General features: G+C 38.7%; 1 protein-coding gene across 1 annotated transcript in view; it reads left to right on the top strand.

Moving 5' to 3' along the window:
- Positions 1–4,706: 4,706 nt before the first annotated feature.
- The window catches only part of Zpld1 (zona pellucida like domain containing 1), a 40,578-nt gene continuing 25,551 nt past the window's right edge, over positions 4,707–19,733 (top strand). The window contains exon 1 of the mRNA XM_006994514.4: positions 4,707–4,815. Coding sequence (XP_006994576.1) covers positions 4,710–4,815 — 106 coding nt within the window. The 5' untranslated portion in view covers positions 4,707–4,709. The remainder of the gene's footprint in view (positions 4,816–19,733) is intronic.

The following is a 19,733-nucleotide window of genomic DNA, read 5'->3' as shown; positions in this document are numbered from 1 at the left end:
ACTTTTAAAGACTCTCCCATTTTATTTTATTTTATTTTTGAGGTTTATGTATTTATTTTTTAAATTAATTGATTTTTTTCTTTTTATTTTACAATCCTATTCAGTTCTACATAATAGCCACAGATTCCCTTGTTCTCTCCCTCTCTTCCCTTGTTCCCCTCCCCTTCCCCCCAGAGCACCCCCCATTCCCATCTCCTCCAGAGCAAGGCCTCCCCCGAGGACTGGGATTGACCTGATAGACTCAGTCCAGGCAGGTCCAGTCCCCTCCTCCCAGATTGAGCCAAGCGTCCCTGCATAAGTCCCAGGTTTCAAACAGCCAACTCATGCAATGAGCCCAGGACCTGGTACCACTGCCTAGATGCCTCCCAAACAGATCAAGCCAATCAACTGTCTCACCTATTCAGAGGGCCTGATCTAGTTGGGGGCCCCCCAGCCTTTGGTTCATAGTTCACGTGTTTCCATTCATTTAGTTATTTGTCCCTGTGCTTTATCCAACCTTGGTTTCAACAATTCTCGCTCATATAAACCCTCCTCTTTCTTGCTAATTAGACTCCCAGCGCTCCACCCGGGGCCTAGCCGTGGATGTCTGCATCCAGATTCCTCAGTCCTTGGATGGGGTTTCTGGCACAACTATTAGGGTGTTTGGCCATCCCATCACTGACTCTCCCATTTTAAAAGGATATTGTAATATGGTAAATATGTGGGGCAACAAATCGTTTACATGATGCTTCCACTGAGCTGTTAATACCTATTACTACCACTTTAAAATGTCAGAATTTCTTTGTTTAATTGACATTTACAATTTCATTCTCTTTCCTTTGGCTCTTTGAAACAGAGTCTTTTTATGTAGCCTGGACCATCCTTGAATTCATAATGATCTTACTGCTTCAACCTCCTGATTGCAAGGATTACAAATGTACACTACCATGTCTGGCTTCTAATGTCTTTAAAACCCACCATTTTTACATACAATCTTCTTTTCCCTCTTCTGCTTTCAGCTTAAGTTTATAATGGCACTAAGTCAGATGCAAAAATCTCCTGTGTATGTATATTTTCATGGTTACTAATATTTATGCATACCATTGATAGTTGTAATTGTAACTGTTAGAGGCCATTTTATAAACTGCTGTTCTTGCCTAAGTAGGTGTCCTGGTTGCTGCATTTATATATGAGGAGAAGAGTGCAAGGTCTTCTGTAGAGTATCTAGCAGAGTTCCCTGCAGCCAAAATCAGACAAAAGACAGTTCAGGGCATGCCAGGTGGTTCACAGATATTAGTCTATACCTAAACTTTTTAGTAGGATTAAGACAGAAATAAACCCACGTGTGTGATAAGAAGAGCTGGGAAGCCTGAGCAGACAGGACACAACCCTGTGATGAATGAGAACTAATTTCATTTCAGAGAAAACAAAAGGAAAAATGAGATGTGAATCTCCCTTCCCGTTACAGCAAGTAGAGGCTCCTATTTCCTATGCAATAGGGAATGGTGGAGACAGAATTGCAGATAGGAATTTTGCAATTTTGCAAGTTAAAAGCTTTCCCCCCCCCCTTGTGAGTAGAATACAAAGGACTTCTAGAAGTCTTAAACATACCACAAAACTGCCAATATTATGTGGATTCAAAATATATATTCACCTATACAGGAGATGTACTAATTAACACTTCAACACTAAAGCTCAGGTCAGTCCAAATACCACTAGAAATTAAACAATGCGCATCAGATATGAATGGTTGTCACTAACCCAGGGGAGACGGTTGTGTCTGGTGTTGGTCTGGCACACATGCGTAGTCGAGGAGTGCAGAGCTGTTCACTGTGCTTTTCTCTGTAGACCCTCGTGCAGAACAGACCTTGTAGAGCAGTGTGTGGTGGCCCTGCGCTGCAATCTCAAAGCTTTCTGTGTGTTCAGAATTTAGAGATAAGGTCTTCGGATCAGCATCTTGGCTTTGAAATGACAAATTCAACAAATGGCTGAGAAGACGATGAATCTGTATTTGCTAACACAAAAAAGTAAACGTATTTTCTCTTAGTAGAAGCTGCCTCCTACCTCTGCCTCTTCTTCATCAAAAAAATAAAATAAAATAAACTGCCAGAAGTTTTAATCTCCTGGACGATGCTACAACATTTGTGCAAAAATAAATATGGTGAGAGACCTCTTTTGGACAGCCTCAGATTTGATGTATAGTTGTAAAGCAAGCTTTTCACTAGAGCTCGTAGACAGATTCAATTAGCAGCGGTATCCATCCATTTTCCATAACACAGACGTGTCTAATATTTTTATGTTTTTTTCATAATGAGATACCCTCAAAGAGACCACATCTATTTTCAGACTTGCAGTACTAAGACCGAATTTGCTTATTCATTCTCAGAAGAAAAGATCTACTAAAGAGTGCAAACTCTGAAAATGCAAAGGAAGCGACCAATGATGATGGGTGGAAATGAAAATAACACCTAAATCATTTAGTAACTGTTGATGTGTAGGTAGCTCATGCAGCAGGCTTGCTATCAGAAAACGCAGGGGAAGCCGGGTGGTGGTGGCGCACCTCTTTAATCCCAGCACTGGGGAGGCAGAGCCAAGCAGATCTCTGTGAGTTCAAGGCCAGCCTGGGCTACCAAGTGAGTTTCAGGAAAGGCGCAAAGCTACACAAAGAAACACTGTCTTAAAAACACAAAACAAAAACAAAAACAAGAAAACACAGGGGATAGAATTGTATTTCCTTTACTCACTTTTCATGTCAGTTAAACTTCCCAAGATTCAGTTTTCCTCCTCTGTACAATAAAGTAATGATCCCAACCTCATCCATTCATTAAGGAATATAAATGAGAAGGTACAGGCAAATATAATATATGAATGAGAAGGTACAGGCAAACATCTGCCACACCCATGTGCAGAGTGCACACTTGGGAAGTTGTGTTTTGCTTCTTAAAACAAAAGCTTGATGATGTGTCAGTCTAATAAAAATAATCCAACCAGATGAATCTCAAGGCCATGGACCCATCAGACACACTCTCTTTTTGGGAGAAAACAGCGTGGATTTAGAGTTTTCATACTTTCTGAGACTTAATAGGATCCATAGTAATAAGGCTGTGGCAGCTCAGCATCCCATTCAGAATGTCCTGCTCTTTTTCCTAGCCATCTTCAAGCCTCTAAAAGAATGAGCTTGTTCTGTTCTATTTAAAGTGTTTTGAGGACCTGGACCTTGGTGATGTAGATGTGGTCAGCAGAACTGAGAGTGTGGGGCAGTCATTTTTGTGAGCTCTTTGTTTATGGAGTGTCCCAAGGGATTAGAAGTAACCAGCTAGACCGTTGTTCTCACCAAAGTAAAGAGGCTTGTGCCTAGGATGTGGTATGACACCAAAGGAAGAATGCTCCTGTTGAATTACGAATTTTCAGTCTATTTTTGAGAGTAAAATTATGTCTTCCTTTCCCACATCCTCACCAAAGTGACTCTGTTCACCATAAACTTTTCGTTCTAAACTGATGTTTCAAAAGAGAGGCACATTTCCTTCCTTTTCCTGAAGACTTAATTAATCATATAAGTCAGATCTTTAAGGGGAGTTAAAATGTTGTTTTTACTCCCAAAGCTCAAGCTTTTAAAATGCACTTGACTTAATAAACATTTACACTTTTGTTTTCTTTGTGCCTTTCATGTGTAGACCTAAACCGCTAACTGAAATGATTTTTTTTTCCAGTGTACAAACTATACTGTGGGAATATATTGAACATTTCTGGAAGCCATTTTAACTTCATTAGGCCAATAAAAGCTCATCCAAGGAAACATTATTGAACATTCAGTCAATGCCCATTTATTTTTTCAAACCCACATTGGCATCTTACAGAACATCTTCCTTTACTTTATCCTAGGAATTCAGTGTTTTTGTGAAAAGATATTAGTCTTCACATCTCATTAAGGAGCAGTCATTCATAGGAGCAACTACAGTGTTATTCACACACATACAGCTTTCCTAATCTTTTGCTTGACTCTTATGTTTCCTGGGAAAATATTACACAAATCATTGATTCTTGAGACAATGCAGTAGTCTAGAACTGCTGTGTTGAAAGAAAGATATTTCGGATGTTACTTGGTCATTGAGAATATTGATAACATTCTCATAATAGAGCATTGAATGCTTGAATACCAAGATTGTTTGTGCACCCCAGATATTATACATGTACTGCTGCCTCTAAGTTTGTTAGTCTGCTTACGTGTGCTGTGAACTGGCTGATACTGGATTGAGTTCATCCTATTCACAACAAGTTTTTTTCTCCCTGCATATGATTTTAACGTTAATTCTTTTAGTATAAAAACATAGCTAACTTTAGTTCCAGGGATCCAAGGCCTGTGATCTCCACTGACACTTGCATGCATGTGATATGGCTGAACTCACACACACATACAATAAGTAAAAATAGTAAAATTTTAAAAGAGAACCAACAATTTCCAAATGCCATAAAGAAATCTGTTAATCTAGTCATAAAAAAAAACATAGCCTTTTTACCATTATCAAACTGAAGTCAAGGGATTAAAATATTGAGCCATTCTATCCAAAATCTCTGTCCTCAGTTTTTATGATTACTTTTTACCTGGCTTTGACTAGATAGCTATACATTGCTTATCCAACAAAGGGCTGAGATCTGCCTCAGTCTTTTTAGCAAGAAAAAGTGATGGCTGATGATGTCCACTTGCTTGTTGCTCTTTTCTAGGATTTGCCATGGAACGGATATGGCTGCTGCTCCTTCTAGCGGTTAGAGTGCTTCCAGGGTCTGCTCAGTTCAACAGTTACAACTGTGATGCCAACCTCCACAGCAGATTTCCTGGTGAGTCTGGGCTGTCATCTAACTGTCTAATTGCTTCCAGGAAGAATAGTTATGTGTGAATAGTCAATCATCGAAATAATACGGAAAATGAGGTCTATCCCTTTACATTGAGTGGATATTAACAATGGAAGATGAGATCAAGATAATTTTTCTGGAATTGTAATTTATATCCACATTAACATACAGAGTGCTCATCAAAGTTAATAATATCATAATGACTGCTCACAAATATGAAAAAAATATTAGCCAGTGGGCAATAAATTGTGAGTCTAATTTCCTTCAAAAATTTGCCTAGCTGATGACTTTTTCTCAACTTAATTTAGACTTTTAAAACTATCTTTACATGAGGATATATTTATTTGGGAGTCATATTTAAGGGAATAATTGTGAAATATTATATAATACTTCCAAAATATTGCTTCAATGAAATATTTGTCATCATCAAGTTGGACAGGTCAACTTTTGAATGAATCTTACAAAAACTTACCAATATAATAGTTGTGATATTTGTCCATATTTGTGGACATGTCCTAGGTCAATAAACCAACACTTAAAGAAGAGATACTTTGTACCTTATGTGTCATTATTCATTAGCTAGGGTTGCATCATCTTCATTCTGCATTTACAAAGTAATGATCAGAGAATCAGAAACTGCTTTTCCAAGTCTACCATGTGAACTTCAAGACCAGCATTGACACTCTTCATACTTGCTGAACTCCCATTTTTGGAATACATGAGAGCAATAAACCTGAATAGAGCAATCAGTAGGTGGTCCCATTTGTTGAAGCAAGAGTTTTGAAGTGAGACTGGAGTATGCCCAAGTGGTTTCATGAACCCAGACCTATTGTCTGGATTCTTGGCCTGTGAGGTAAGATATAGAGTTCATTGTGGCAAATTCTCAAAGGTAAATCTGTAGAATGTGTGAAGGTGAGGTTTTAATAGTACTGAATGTCACAAATAAATTCTCTTTTAAAGCACCTTTACTTTACAGCTAATATCCACTTATGAGTGAGTAAATACCATGTTTGTCGTTCTGGGTCTGCATTACCTTACTCAAGATGATTTTTTACAGTTCTATCTATTTGCCTTCAAATTTCTTGATGTCACTGTTTTTAATACTCCAATGTGTAAATTACCACATTTTCTTTACCCATTCTTCAGTTGAGAGGCTTGTAGGTTGTTTCCAGGTTCTGGCTATTACAAATAAAGCTGTTGTGAATATAATCAAGCAAATGTCCTTGTGATATGATTGAGCATTCTTTGGGTATATGCCCAAGAGTGGTATAACTGGGTCTTGAGGTAGATTTGATTCCCAATTTTTCTGAAATCAACCACCATATTGATTTGCAAAGTGGTTGTACAAGTTTCCACTCCCACCAGCACTGGAGGTGTGTTCCCCTCCAGCATAATCTGTCGTGTGTGTGTGTGTGTGTGTGTGTTTATCTTAGCCATTCTGACAGGTTAAGATGGAACCTCGGAGTTATTTTATTTGCATTTCCCTGATGGCTAATGATGCTGAACATTTCTTTAAGTGTTTCTCTGCCATCTGAGATTCTTCTGTTAAAAATTCTCTGTTTAGTTCTATACCACATTTTAAAATTGGATTTTTTTTTGCTTTTTTGATATCTAGTTTCTTGAGTTCTTTATATGTTTTGGAGACTAGGCCTATGATGGATGTGGGATTGGTGAAGATCTTTTCCCAATCTGTAGGCTGCCATTTTTTCCCATTGACAGTGTCAGTTGCCTAACAGAAGCTTTTCAGTTTCATGAGGTCCCATTTATTATTATTGTCAATCTTGGTGGCTAGGTAACAAAGAAGGCCCAAGGGGGGATACATGGATCTCCCTGGGAAGAGGAACTAGAAGAGATCTCCTGAGTGGACTGGAGGTGGGTGGGGATGGGAACTTGAGGGATCAAGTTGGGTGGTTGGGTGGAAGGAGAGAATACTGAAAGAGAAGACTGGAAAGTGGGGGGAGCATTTCAAAGTCAGATAAAAAACTGATGCAAGGGAAACTCCCATGAATCTACAAGAATGACCCCAGCTAAGATGCCTAGCAATAATGGATATGTAGCCTGAACTGGCCATCTCCTATGATAGGACTGGTGACTTTCCCAGTTGTCATCAGAGAGCCTTCATCCAGTAACTAATGGAAACAAATGCAGACCCACAGCCAAACATTAGGCGAACTAAGGGAAACTCCTGAAGGGAGGGAGGAAGGATTGTAGGATGCAGAACAGTCAACATCACAACAAAACCCATAGAAACAACTAATCTGGCTCATTGGAACTCACATAGTCTGAATCAACAACCAAGGAGTCTGCATGAGACTGACCTAGGTCTTCTACAAATATGTGACAGTTGGGTAGCTTGGTCTATTTGTGGGACCCCTAACAAGGAGAGCAAGGACTGTCCCTAATGCTTTGGCTGGCTCTTGGGAACCTACCTACTCCTCATACTGGATTGCTTTGCCTAGCCTTAATACAAGTGAAGTTACTTTGTCTTACCGAAACTTGGTATGCCATGCTTTATTGATACCTATGGATGGCCTGTCCCTTTCTGAATAGAAATAGAGGAGAAGTGGATTGGGAGAGGTGAGGTATAGGGGAGGAGAGGAAGGAGGGGAAATTGTGGTCTGGATGTAAAATAAATAAATAAAATAAATTTAAAAAAATATTTAGAATGGACAATTTCAAACACACACATAAGTAAGAATAGTTAAAAAAAATCTCAAATTCGTCATACAGATTTATTTACTATGCACATTTATAATTTTTGTTTCATCTCTCCCTTCCACTCCTATTTCTGGACTATTTTAAAGTAAACTTATTTTTCATGCTTTAGTATGCATAGCTAATGGAAATAAGTTTAAAAATCATTAAGTTTTATGCACATATCTAATACATTTCATAATTCCTTGATATGCTTTAATGCTCAGCTGAGTTGCCTCTAATTTGGTCATTTGTCCTATACTATCGAATCTATAGGATCCCGACACTCTGGATGCAGCTGCATGCAAGTCAGAGGCGCTGTCAGCATGCTCTTCCTGCAAACCCTGTGAACTAAGTAGAGCTGCAGTTTTGAGTAAATTATGTTTAATTGTTTTGGCAAGAATGCTGTCTGGTATACATTCACACACACACACACACACACACACACACACACACACATATGAAATGTTCTTACTTTATTTTGTAGGCAGAAAAGAGACACTGAATCTTTTTTAACATGGTTTTTGATAGGTGTGATATGGTCTCCTTTGTTTTATGAAAGATGTGTTGTTTGGAAAAGTGAAAGAGTCAAGTTAGAAGAGACTGTGGGCAGAGAGAAAGCTTATGAAGGGACTGGCAGTGGGAGTAAATAGAAGGAAACGACACCTTTGTTAAGAGAAATGTTTATGTTGGATTCAGCAAAGGTTAAGATTGATTTGATTTGGAACAAAAAGGGAAGGGTAGATGATGTTTTGCCTACAGGCAACTGGAAAATAAAAATACTTTATGCTTTAAAAAAAACTTGGGATTTGGAAATAATAGTTTAGGGGGACTTTCTGGAGAATGGATAGTGGCATTGCCTCTCTCCTAGTAGGAATTGCAGACCTGGGTCTGAGAAGGGACATCCAGAGAGAAGACAGCTATGTAAAAACTGAATCTCTGTTCGGTGTGTGAACAGTAAATGGGGGTGGCATAAATATGGCAGATTTGTCAAAAAGGGATACTGTTAAGATTATTTTTATGGTGAAGGAGGAAGAGTAGCCTAAGTCAGAAATTTAAATTAGGAGTGTTTTTAGATCTTGAGCCCTGAGCTCTCAGAATGGAAAGTCCTCAGATACTGGAAATACTAAGGAGGAAATGAATGATGAAATAGAGAAAAAAAAAAGCATAGAATGGTATAGACATTACCCTGTGATTGTTAACACTGTTTCTTTTATTTAGAAGAAAAGGAGAAATAAAGATACATAGAGAGAAGGGCAGAGCATTGATTGCATTCCTCAAATCAGGCAGTGGGGGGTAGCCTTTATGAGAGCTATGAGACCAGAAGGCTAGGTAGGACAGTTTAGACAGGATCTTACTTGGCTAGGTAAAGGGGCTTACTTGTTCTAAAGATTGCTCAATAGAGAAAATCTAGCTCAATGGAAACAATTTGGATGATGTAATTCCATGTTCCTTCTCCTCCTTTGATCCTTCTTCTTCTTCTCCTCCTCCTCCTCCTCCTCCTCCTCCTCCTTCCTCCTTCTCCTCCTCTTCTTCCTTGCTGTGTTTATATTATTCTTCCCCCTTTTTTAATATTTTTTTCATACATTATATTCTGATCATAGTTGCCTCTCTTTCAACTTCTCAAAGATCCTTTCCACTGCCCCTCCACCCAGAACTCCACACCATTTCTTTCTCTCAAAGTAGAATAAAATGTGTTGATTGGCCACAAAGTGACAAGGACAGCAAAAATTGTATTTATTCTATGGTATAAACTAAAGAACTATGTTAAAACATTCATTTACAGTAGTTAATAGTATCTACTGACCACTTACAACAAAAATCACTTTGAGTAGTTGTGGGATTCATTATCTCACCCTAAGTACATATGGTTGGTCTCTAAAGTATGATGACTGAAATCTGTATTTACACTTATGAACCCAATGTACATCTATGACTAATAATAAGAGACTATGTGCTCTTGCTTTGTTTCAGAGTCCATTATTTTATTAAATGACAGTCATGTGTTTGGAAACTGTCATTGAAAGATAGAATCTCTTGGTCTAAAACTCCTCTGTGCCTGCATAGTAAAGAAGAAAACACCCTTGGTAATGAATAAACATTAATCTCACTCATCAGAGTACCACATCAATGGCATAGGTAGTTTGAAGACTGGATTTCTGCACTCTTAACCAAGTGAAACAGCCATAGCATGTATGTTTAGACAAACAATATCTGTCCTTATTGTAAGACTCTGACAGTACCATTAATCATATATCCCAACTTTATGTGCTAATTGGCTGCCTGTGTTTATCAGGTTTATCGAGAGGAAAATTTATCTTCCAGATCCTTATAATTAGAGCAGTTTTGCTATTTGAAGCAAAGTTTACACTAAAGCCTCTCCTTCCTCACAATGTTTAGGAGATAGCAATGTCATTATCTCCATTGCTAAGAAATGACATCCCTAGGTCATCAAGGTTAATCAAGGGCTATCTACTTTTTTTAAGGAATTTGTATACATTTCAAAGAGACATAACTACTCACAGTTCCATGTTAAAGTAAATGTTCTAAGAACAGAGAGGAAGAAATTCTCTAATTTTCAACAGAGAGGACCAATTAAACTTCCCATTTCAATCTTATACATGCCAACACTGTCATAGGTGTTTCCCCAGATCTTTCCAAATGTACCTACTAACATGCAATCACCCACATATACCCATGGTTAAAATTTAAATTTTGCATTAAAGGAACAAAATATCCTCAAACCCAAATATAGTAGAAGTCTCTGGAGAGGCTTTAGGCTTTTATGAGCAATACTTCATATCCTCTCTTGTTTTTCAGGTTGTTTGTGAAAGAACAGAGTGAGTAAATAAAGCCCCAAAGTTAATTGCTCATTGCCCTTTGACTTTCCATTTCTTTTCCGCATCACAATCCTTCTTGGGGTCACCAGGAGCTTCAGGATCTACTCAAGATTCTAAGCACTGAGATAGAATCAGAATGAGTCTGGCAAAAGAGAAGGGCTATCTAAATGCAAAGCAATGTTAATAAAGATGGGAATTATTCTTGCCCTATCTGACCTCTGCTGTTTCAGGACATTGGAGCTATTTTCTTTAATTTCCATGGCATTTATTCTTAGGCCAAGATAACCACCATGGTCCTAATTTGTTTAAATTTAAAGAAATACCATCTAATTTTAGAAGTAGTGAACTCTTTGCTACCCTAGCTAATGACAAAGAACAGACTCACGAGCCAATGAGATGATGCTCACACACTTCCAAAACTAAACAGACAGTTAACTTTTAGATAGTGAAAGTTATATTTGGACAGGTGAAGCTTAGAGATAAGAGCCCTGGCCTTTGAGATTGAGGGATACCTTTTGGAACCAGCCTCTGCTTTTAAAAAAGGAGCAGTGGGGGAAGGTTCAGACAAAAATCTGTAGCTTTGTGAAGAAGCACACCTTCTTAATGATAAGGACACAACCAAAGAGACCACTGGGGACTAGAACACTTATGTTCTGACACAGGGAAAACTAAATGGTTATGAGAAATCCTGGGCAAATCAGTGTTTCCTAACTTTAAACTTGACATTCTATTTAAAATAGCACTAATAACAATAATAGGTCTCATGTTTTGAGTGTTAGGTACATCCTTATTTTATTTCTCACAACAAACAAGCAAAGGCACTTTTAAACCTCATTTTGTAGTAGGAAAATAGAATTAGATTTTTGTCTAATATTGTCAAGTAAGCACTCAACAGTGACACAAAGCTGGGGCACTTTTATCAAATGTTGAAGGCCCTGCCTCCAAACAAACTTTGGATAGCAAGTTTAAAAGATGATGCTAGAATAAAGAATCATACATTAAAAAACAATATCCTCTCTTTAAAGAATCAAAAAGTCATATGGTGAGTATGTTTGTTTAGCATTTTCCATGGAAAGAATGAATGGGCGAGTTCCACAAAATGAACTCATTTTGTGCTTGGCTCTGCTTAACAGTTGCATTGTTCCATTTCAGAGGAGCAGCCAGTAGACTCCTAATTTCAGGGACTATGTCTGGTCCTCTGTGATGATAAAGGAAGCCAATTCTCCTGCCGTCCTACCTGGGGCCAGTTCTCGGGTTGTCTGTTTGTCAAGGGAACGCCTGCTTCCTGCTCTGCACCTGTGACCATAATTATTCAACAGATGAGGCCAAAGAACTGATTCAGGCACTGGATACCGGTCACATTCTTGTGAGTCGATAATGATAAAACATTGTGGAGGAGAGGGCAATTAGTCAGCAAGAGCAGCAACTGAATAATTCAGGGTCCACCCTCCCCTCCTTAACAGCAGAATTATTAACTACATGAAAATTGTATTTCTGTTGTGCAAATAAAACCTGTATCTCCTCCCCCCTTTTTTTCTGCCTTCAAACGTTTATCAGACTCTTCTGGTTCCACACTATAGCAGCAAATGTGATTATAAGTCTTCAAAGTTTGCCTCAGACTCCACATGAATATCTGAAAGCCCAGGAAACAGCAGCTTGTGTTTGCTAACGAGAAACAGATGTTGCTATGAAAAAATAAGGTGGTGAGAAACCTGTTCAATATAGAGAGGAAACTCGAATCCCTAATCCACTTTAAATTCTTCATCAGCTGCTGGTATTTTGCGTAGATGAAATATCAATACCCCTTAAGGACTTCTTGCTGTTTTAGTACCAAAGCCTCATTCTTGTATAAAAACTTTGTGAAAGGAAATATAACTTTAAAAATGAGTTAAAGAAACACACACATCTGTTCTCTAGGTAATTTGTAAGCTGGGATAGTATGAAAACCCACCGCTTTCATTTCAGGAATAGAAGAAAGAGAAATGTTATATAAATTATTCTTAGAGTCTATGATGATGGCACAAGTTATTATTAGAATATTTATGGAAGTCCAGGAGGTAAGTGATTTTCAGGTGAAATTTTCTATGAAACTCTAAAGCCATTCTTCCATGTGCTAAAAATATCCCCTGTTCTCCACCCAACTGGCTTTGGTTTACCTGTCAACTTTGCACCAATACTTCTTTTCAGCACATATACATCAGCCTGTGGATGTAAGTGTAAGATTATGTTCACATGATCCTGGCATCTGAAGTGTATGGAGCCTCTACCTGCTCACAGTTGACTAGCCACTCTGTTGTTGCACATCTCCAACCATTCCAGAGTCCCCCATGGGCAGGAAGTAGATAGTTCTTCCTGTCCCTTGATCACAACGCACCGTCTTTGCTAACAGCACCACTTTTGAAAACACCTCTCCACTTGGTGCAGTAGTGTTTAGAAGTGGAATGTTCTGCTGTGGTTTGTGGAATGGGGTATACAGATGAGAAAGGGAGACTAGTGCCTTTCTCAATTCTGTCACCTGGATTGTTCCTAGCATATTAAAGCAGAAATAGGCTCAGGCTGAAGACAAGTCTGCTTGATTTCATTCAGACTCAAAATGAAATAGCTCCTTGGACTAAGAAGGGATATATATATATATATATATATATATATATATATATATATATATATATATATATTCTCTCTCTCTCTCTCTCTCTCTCTCTCTCTCTCTCTCTCTCTCTCTCTCTCGTTGCTTTCGTATTTGCACCTTCCCTCTTATACACCTGTGCACCTTGCATCCCACCAATATATATTTGGCGTGAATGCTTAGTTTCTCCAAGTGAATTCCTCCTAAGAGCTTCTGCCCAATCAAAATAATTAGCTGTATCTTAGCAACTGAATTGACTGAGAGACTTGTCACATCAGCATCACCTGGGAGCTTATGAGAGGTGTGAGAAGTGCAGGCCCCACTTAAAATCTTCTGAAGCAGAATCTGTATTTTAATGAGGTTCCCTGGTAACTCACTTCTTCCATAGAGTATAAAGGGTGACACTTAGAGACCTCATGCTGGTCTTGCTGGCTTTAGATATAGAAGCCACCATGTCAGTACCATCTACGTCCACAACTGGCTGTCTGGCACTTACTTGCTGCTGTTAGTGATGACAAGCATCAGCAAATATGTCAATGGGAAAAGAAAATGATTTTAAAACTACTAGAAAGGAGGTAAGATAAGTTGCCAAGATTAACACACACTTAAAAAGTTAATAAAAGTACCAAAACAAATAGCAAAACCCTGTGAATTGCATACTATTTTAAGTTTTTCAACGTGAAACCAGATAGTAGCTACCAATAAGATTCCTAATGTCACTGGAAACTCTGTAGACAGAGCCATTCTAGGTAGCTGTCAGACCCAGAATGTGGTACGGACAGTCAGGGTGGATCTGTCTGTTTCCATAAATTTTCTTTGTCTGTGAAACTTAGAACCTCACATTATGTAGCTAGTAACCATGAGTGTTGTTTGTGAAGGATTTACAGCAAATGTATGATATAAATTAAATGTTTGCTACTATTGCTAGGCACTCTGGGAAGAAAATCTAGAACCTTTGGTAAGTTTATAATTTAATGGGAAAGCAAATATCCACTCATAGATAATAGGAAAGTGATTTCATAGCCTCATTCTTAAAGCAATATGGAGCAGGGCATATGATGAGAACCAGGGATACTGGATAGTCACAGAAAAGGACAGCTTTGACGTTACTTTGTCTGATATTAGTTTATTTTTCTTTTTACCTGATTGTTCTCCTGAGTAGTTCCAGCTATCGGGACAGTTCACTGTTCATGGAGCTGATAGGGAGCAGTTTATAGTCAAAATGAGCATTTTGGCTCCTTCCTATCTGAAAATAATTTCCTCTTCTCTCTGACTACCTGAGTGTCCCATACAGACACTGGCCTCTCAAAAACTAATTCTATCCTCTTTTATTTTCCCTTTATCTCCGGGCATAATTTCCTCAGCCACCACACCACCCCCCTAAAAAATGATTGTGATTGACACCCACTACTCTTCATGCCGTCACCTAATCAGTTCCTTCTAAGCCTTAGACAGTTGAAATTATTTCACTTTTTACTGACAGTCTCTTTCCAAACATCCTTATTTGACCAAAGTAGGTGATAGATGGTGTTTACAAAGTGCTTCCATATCATCAGGCCATATTGTGAGGGGCCATTTTTCCACTATCTCCTTTATTGAACTATGGTCCATAAGCTTCTTGAAATAATGGAGCATCCTCAGTATGTTGTGGAGACTGATACCTAATAAGCATATCACAAATGTACTTTTGAATCTTTTATTGACATGAGATAGCATTTAGTTTGGACACAATAGGGTTATAATAGCCTCTGGCCTAGAACAAATGTAGTGCATGATTTTTATGTACTAGATTTTCATGTACTGGTAAATTTTGTATAGTAGATCATGGTCTAAAACAAAAATAGTTCTAGAATGAAAGTCTAGAACATGTCTTTCAGTTTTTCTGTTTAATGATACTGAGTACATTTAAGCCAGACACCTGCTTACATAGTCACGTAATAGTCATTACACAGTCATCATGTCTTTAACCTGATGGAAATGGATTGAATCCTGTAAAGTATAAATGTGCCATCACTCTGCCAACCATCTAACTCCTGATGTATAAAAAATGCATCCTGATTGGGAGTTCATAGACTATACTTGCCATATAAATAGGATTAAAGACATGATGGACCTCAGTGTGTGTGTGTGTGTGTGTGTGTGTGTGTGTGTGTGTGTGTGTGTGTGTGTATGTATGTATGTATGTATCCATCACATATATATATGTTTGTGTATGTGTGTGTTTATGTGCATATGTGTGTGAATAACACTGATGTACAACTTCTTTCCCATGAGTAAAATCCCATTCCTTTAAAATGTAATTGCACTTTTGTCTTTAGACCACACATACTAGCATCGTGTTTGCAGGACATTATACATATATTTAATAAGTAGAGCTGCCTTTGCTCTTTTCCTGAATAGTCTTCAGAGTCAATTTGTGTCAATTCAGCAACATACAGATGAAGCCACAAATTCCTAGCTTGTGATGGCCTGACTCATTTTTACCTCATCTTAGTACTTTTAAAAAATTTAATTAATCAATTAATTTTACATCCCAACCACAGTTTCCCCTCTCTCCTCTTTTTCATTTCCCTCCCCAAACCTTTAACTTGGAGATCTACATCAACTTTTAGTGCTGTCAGAAGATTTAATGTTGTCAAATTATATTATATAATTATAATAACATGGATCAGAGCAATTAATCAAATCATCTGTATCCTTGTATTTCCTGATACTGAGATAGAAATATCCTTAAATCTGGCTGCAAATTTGTACTAATCAGTGCAGTGCAATCACTCAAAATGCTTACCTGGTAACAGAAGCATCAGTATGAAAAGAAGTTCTGGAGGTCAGTCTTTACTATGTTTTTAAGTCATAGGACACTCATGAGTCAAACATAAAAATCAGAACATAAAAAAGTCAGAGTTAGAAGGCTGACACAGTGATGGCACATTTATATTTTGCATGACTTCAGTAAATCTGCATCAGGCTACAGCATGGCCACACTGATAGGTGAAAGGAATACACAGCATCATTTTTTACCAGTTTGATTCATTAACATGTATTTCAGTTTTTTTTAATGAGATACTTAGCCTGTCTAAATCTCCATGAGAAACACTGGCATGTTGACAATGTAACTGCACACAGACTATGTGAGCAGGTGGCTTAAGTGCATTCAGTCTCTTTAAACACAAAACATTAAAAGTCATCTCCTAGGGAAAACCACTGCTTTGCTTTCCTCAGCTCACACTCATTGGGTTAATATTCAAGTGTCATGCAAAGAAACGTCATCCATGCCAGTCACTGACAGCCCCAACTTCCTAAAAGGTTAGTTATTCAAACCAGTTATGCAACAACTGGAAAATCTCTCTACTTTGTCAGCAACTGTCCTTTGGCAACTTGAAGTATCCTTTTCTTTCCTCTCAAAGCTTCCCAAATGGTAAAGTTGAACTGAAGGCATGTCTTTAGTATCTACAACCAGGAAAAAGGGAAAATGTGTTTCTCTGAGGGACAGTGAAAAGTCTTTAGAAAAGACCAGAATGGATTTGAACAGATCTCCTTTCTTCCTCTGCAAAGTCCTTTCATTTGTTACCATATCTTCAAGTGGAATCAGTTTGTAGTGAGTTCAGCTCCATTGCAGGGTTACAAGGATTCAGCAGCAAAACATAAAATGGAAAATAATTTTCATCTGATAAGGTGAATTCTAAGCAGCAATTAAGCCCCTCAAACAGAAGTGTGGAGGTTGAAGACTCTGGTTAGCTTAAGTCAAGGAAAGGAAGTCTGTTTCGTTGAACATGTAGATTGATATGTACTTCTTTTGGTACATTTATAATATATCAAGCAATGTGATCACACTTGTTCACTGAGCATAAAGCAAACTCTTAAAGAACTCATTAATAGCTGAAGATTCCACTGAACTTTTAGGTAGATGTTTTGTTGTAAAGAGACTGACCATTTTGTAAGTGAAGGTTTCCCAGATCTTAACTGTGCTTGCCATATAGCTTCATTTCCTGAGATTTTTTTCCTTTGTATTTTAAAATCATGATGAAAATGGCACTGTCTACATCCCAAACACTCAAAATTCATTTTTATTCACACTACTCCTGCTTTTTTATATTTTTCACTCTTTTATTTTACATGACTAACTCCTGCAAAATTAAGCTCAATGCCATCTTCTCCAGGACCCCATTCTTTTTTTTTTTTTTTTTTTTTTTTTGGTTTTTCGAGACAGGGTTTCTCTGTGTAGCTTTGCGCCTTTCCTGGAACTCACTTGGTAGCCCAGGCTGGCCTCGAACTCACAAAGATCCGCCTGCCTCTGCCTCCCGAGTGCTGTGATTAAAGGCGTGCGCCACCACCGCCCGGCATCAGGACCCCATTCTTAATGAGCTCATCTGTCCTACTTTGGCTTTTGGGCCATTCTCCATATACCCTGTGCATTTTTCCCTGTGGATCATGCTATTGTGCCTTTTTTTCCTAGATAGGTTGATATAAGCAGTATAAATTCTTCAGTGCAGTCTATTGCTCCAACACTTTATATAATAGATTTTTCCAGCTGTTGCATAACACTGGTTTGAATAACTAACCTTTTAGGAAGTTGGGGCTATCAGTGACTGGCATGGATGACGTTTCTTTGCATGACACTTGAGTATTAACCCAGTGAGTGTGAGTTGAAGAAAACAAAGCAGTGATTTTCCCTAGGAGATGACTTTTAATGTTTTGTGTTTAAAGAGACTGAATGCATTTAATGGAGTACTTTGGTGAATATAATAGATTTGGTACCTTCTGGGACGTTCAGTTTATTGGACAAATATAAAAATGCATGCACAATTTTAACACTGTATGACAGCAAAAACCAAAGTGGCATACTTTGTATTTGGTATCAGAGAAATCTTTGAAAAAAATAAATAAAATTTAAGACCTGAAGGATGAGTCAGAGTTACTCAGGTACAGCCTGGGTATGGGAAAAGCTTACAGTACCTTCTTGAGGATTAAAGCATGTGTAGTAAGATGTGCCAATCTTAAGGATGAACTTTGGAATCTTGGCATTTTAACCTGGGGTACATTTATAGATCCCAGCTGGACCACTCTTTATAACTCTCCCAAACATTCTTTATGCTCCTGTGCTAGAAAATTCTGTCCTAGAGCTGAAGACATTCTGGCATCTATCACTCAGTATAATCTTTTTAAACACATGAAAAATATTTTACTTAACAAATGTGGGGAGCAAGCATGATACAGAGAACTGAATGTAGAGTGAGGCCAGCGGGAGATGAGGGAGAATCTTGCAGAGTTAGTTAAGGTATCAACAATTGAGGCTCTAAATAAGAAGTTGACAGTTAAAGGCAAAAGATTTATATGGTCTGAAGAGAAACCAGAGTATGGCTGAGATCTACATGAACAACCTGGACATGAATGGGGGTAATGAAGGGTGAGGGTCGAGGGAAAGAGAGCCTGTGGGAGCGGGAGATCCCAGCTGGATCAAGAACAGAGAGGGATAATAAGGAATAGGAGACCATGGTAAATGAAGACCACATGAGAAAAGGAAGAAATTTTTATGCTCGAGAGGCCCACAGAAATCCACAAAGATACCCCCACAATAGACTGCTGGCGATGGTCGAGAGACAGCCAGAACTGACCTACTCTGGTGATGGGATGGCCAAACACCCTAATAGTCGTGCTAGAAACCCCATCCAAGGACTGAGGAATCTGGATGCAGAGATCCACGACTAGGCCCCAGGTGGAGCTCCGTGAGTCTAATTAGCAAGAAAAAGGAGGGTTTATATGAGTGAGAATTGTTGAAATCAAGGTTGGATAAAGCACAGGGACAAATAACCAAATGAATGGAGACACATGAACTATGAACCAAAGGCTGAGGGGCCCCCAACTGGATCAGGCCCTCTGAATAGGTGTGACAGTTGATTGGCTTGATCTGTTTGGGAGGCATCTAGGCAGTGGTAGCGGGTTCTGTGATCATTGCATGAGTTGGCTGTTTGAAACCTGGGGCTTATGCAGGGATGCTTGGCTCACTCTGGGAGGAGGGGACTGGACCTGCCTGGACTGAGTCTACCAGGTTGATCTCAGTCCTCGGGGGAGGCTTTGCCATGGAGGAGGTGGGAATGGGGGATGGGCTGGGGGGAAGGGAAGAGGGGCAGGAGGGGGGAGAACAAGGAAATTCGTCGCTGATATGTAGAACTGAATGGTATTGTAAAATAAAATAAAAGAAAAAAAAAAGAAGTTGACAGTTGGATTAAAGTGCTCCCAATTACAGAAAAAGAAGAGGGGCACAAGTGGTTTACAGATACTCAATAAAATCCTGTAAAATAAACTATTTTATTCTATTAAAGAGCATTATTCAACTCTTAGATGGTCTTTTAATAAAAAAACCCAGAACAAGATATTAGAGTGAAAGCTGAAAGATCAGAGAAGCAGAACAGCCAGTCACGAGTTCTCACCTCTACAAAACCCTCAGCCTAAAGCGAGTCAGTTCCTGTTTCCTCATGCTTTATATACCTTTCTCTGCCCTACCATATTACTTCATGGGATTAAAGGCATGTGTGCTTCCCAAGCAAAGGAATGAGATCTCAAATGCTAGGATTAAAGTTGTGTGCCACCACTACCTGACTCTGTTTCTCTCCTATACTATATCAATCTCATGTAGCCCAATGTGGCCTTGAACTCATAGAGATCCAGACAGATCTCTGCCTCCAGAGTGGCAGGATTAAAGGTGTGTGCCACCACTGCTTGACCTCTTTGTCTAATCTAGT

Source organism: Peromyscus maniculatus, chromosome 12 (assembly GCF_049852395.1).
Source record: "Peromyscus maniculatus bairdii isolate BWxNUB_F1_BW_parent chromosome 12, HU_Pman_BW_mat_3.1, whole genome shotgun sequence".
Taxonomy (NCBI): Eukaryota; Metazoa; Chordata; class Mammalia; order Rodentia; family Cricetidae; genus Peromyscus; species Peromyscus maniculatus.
The sequence above is the reverse complement of the archived record's forward strand: the minus strand, read 5'-3'. Positions and strand labels throughout refer to the sequence as shown.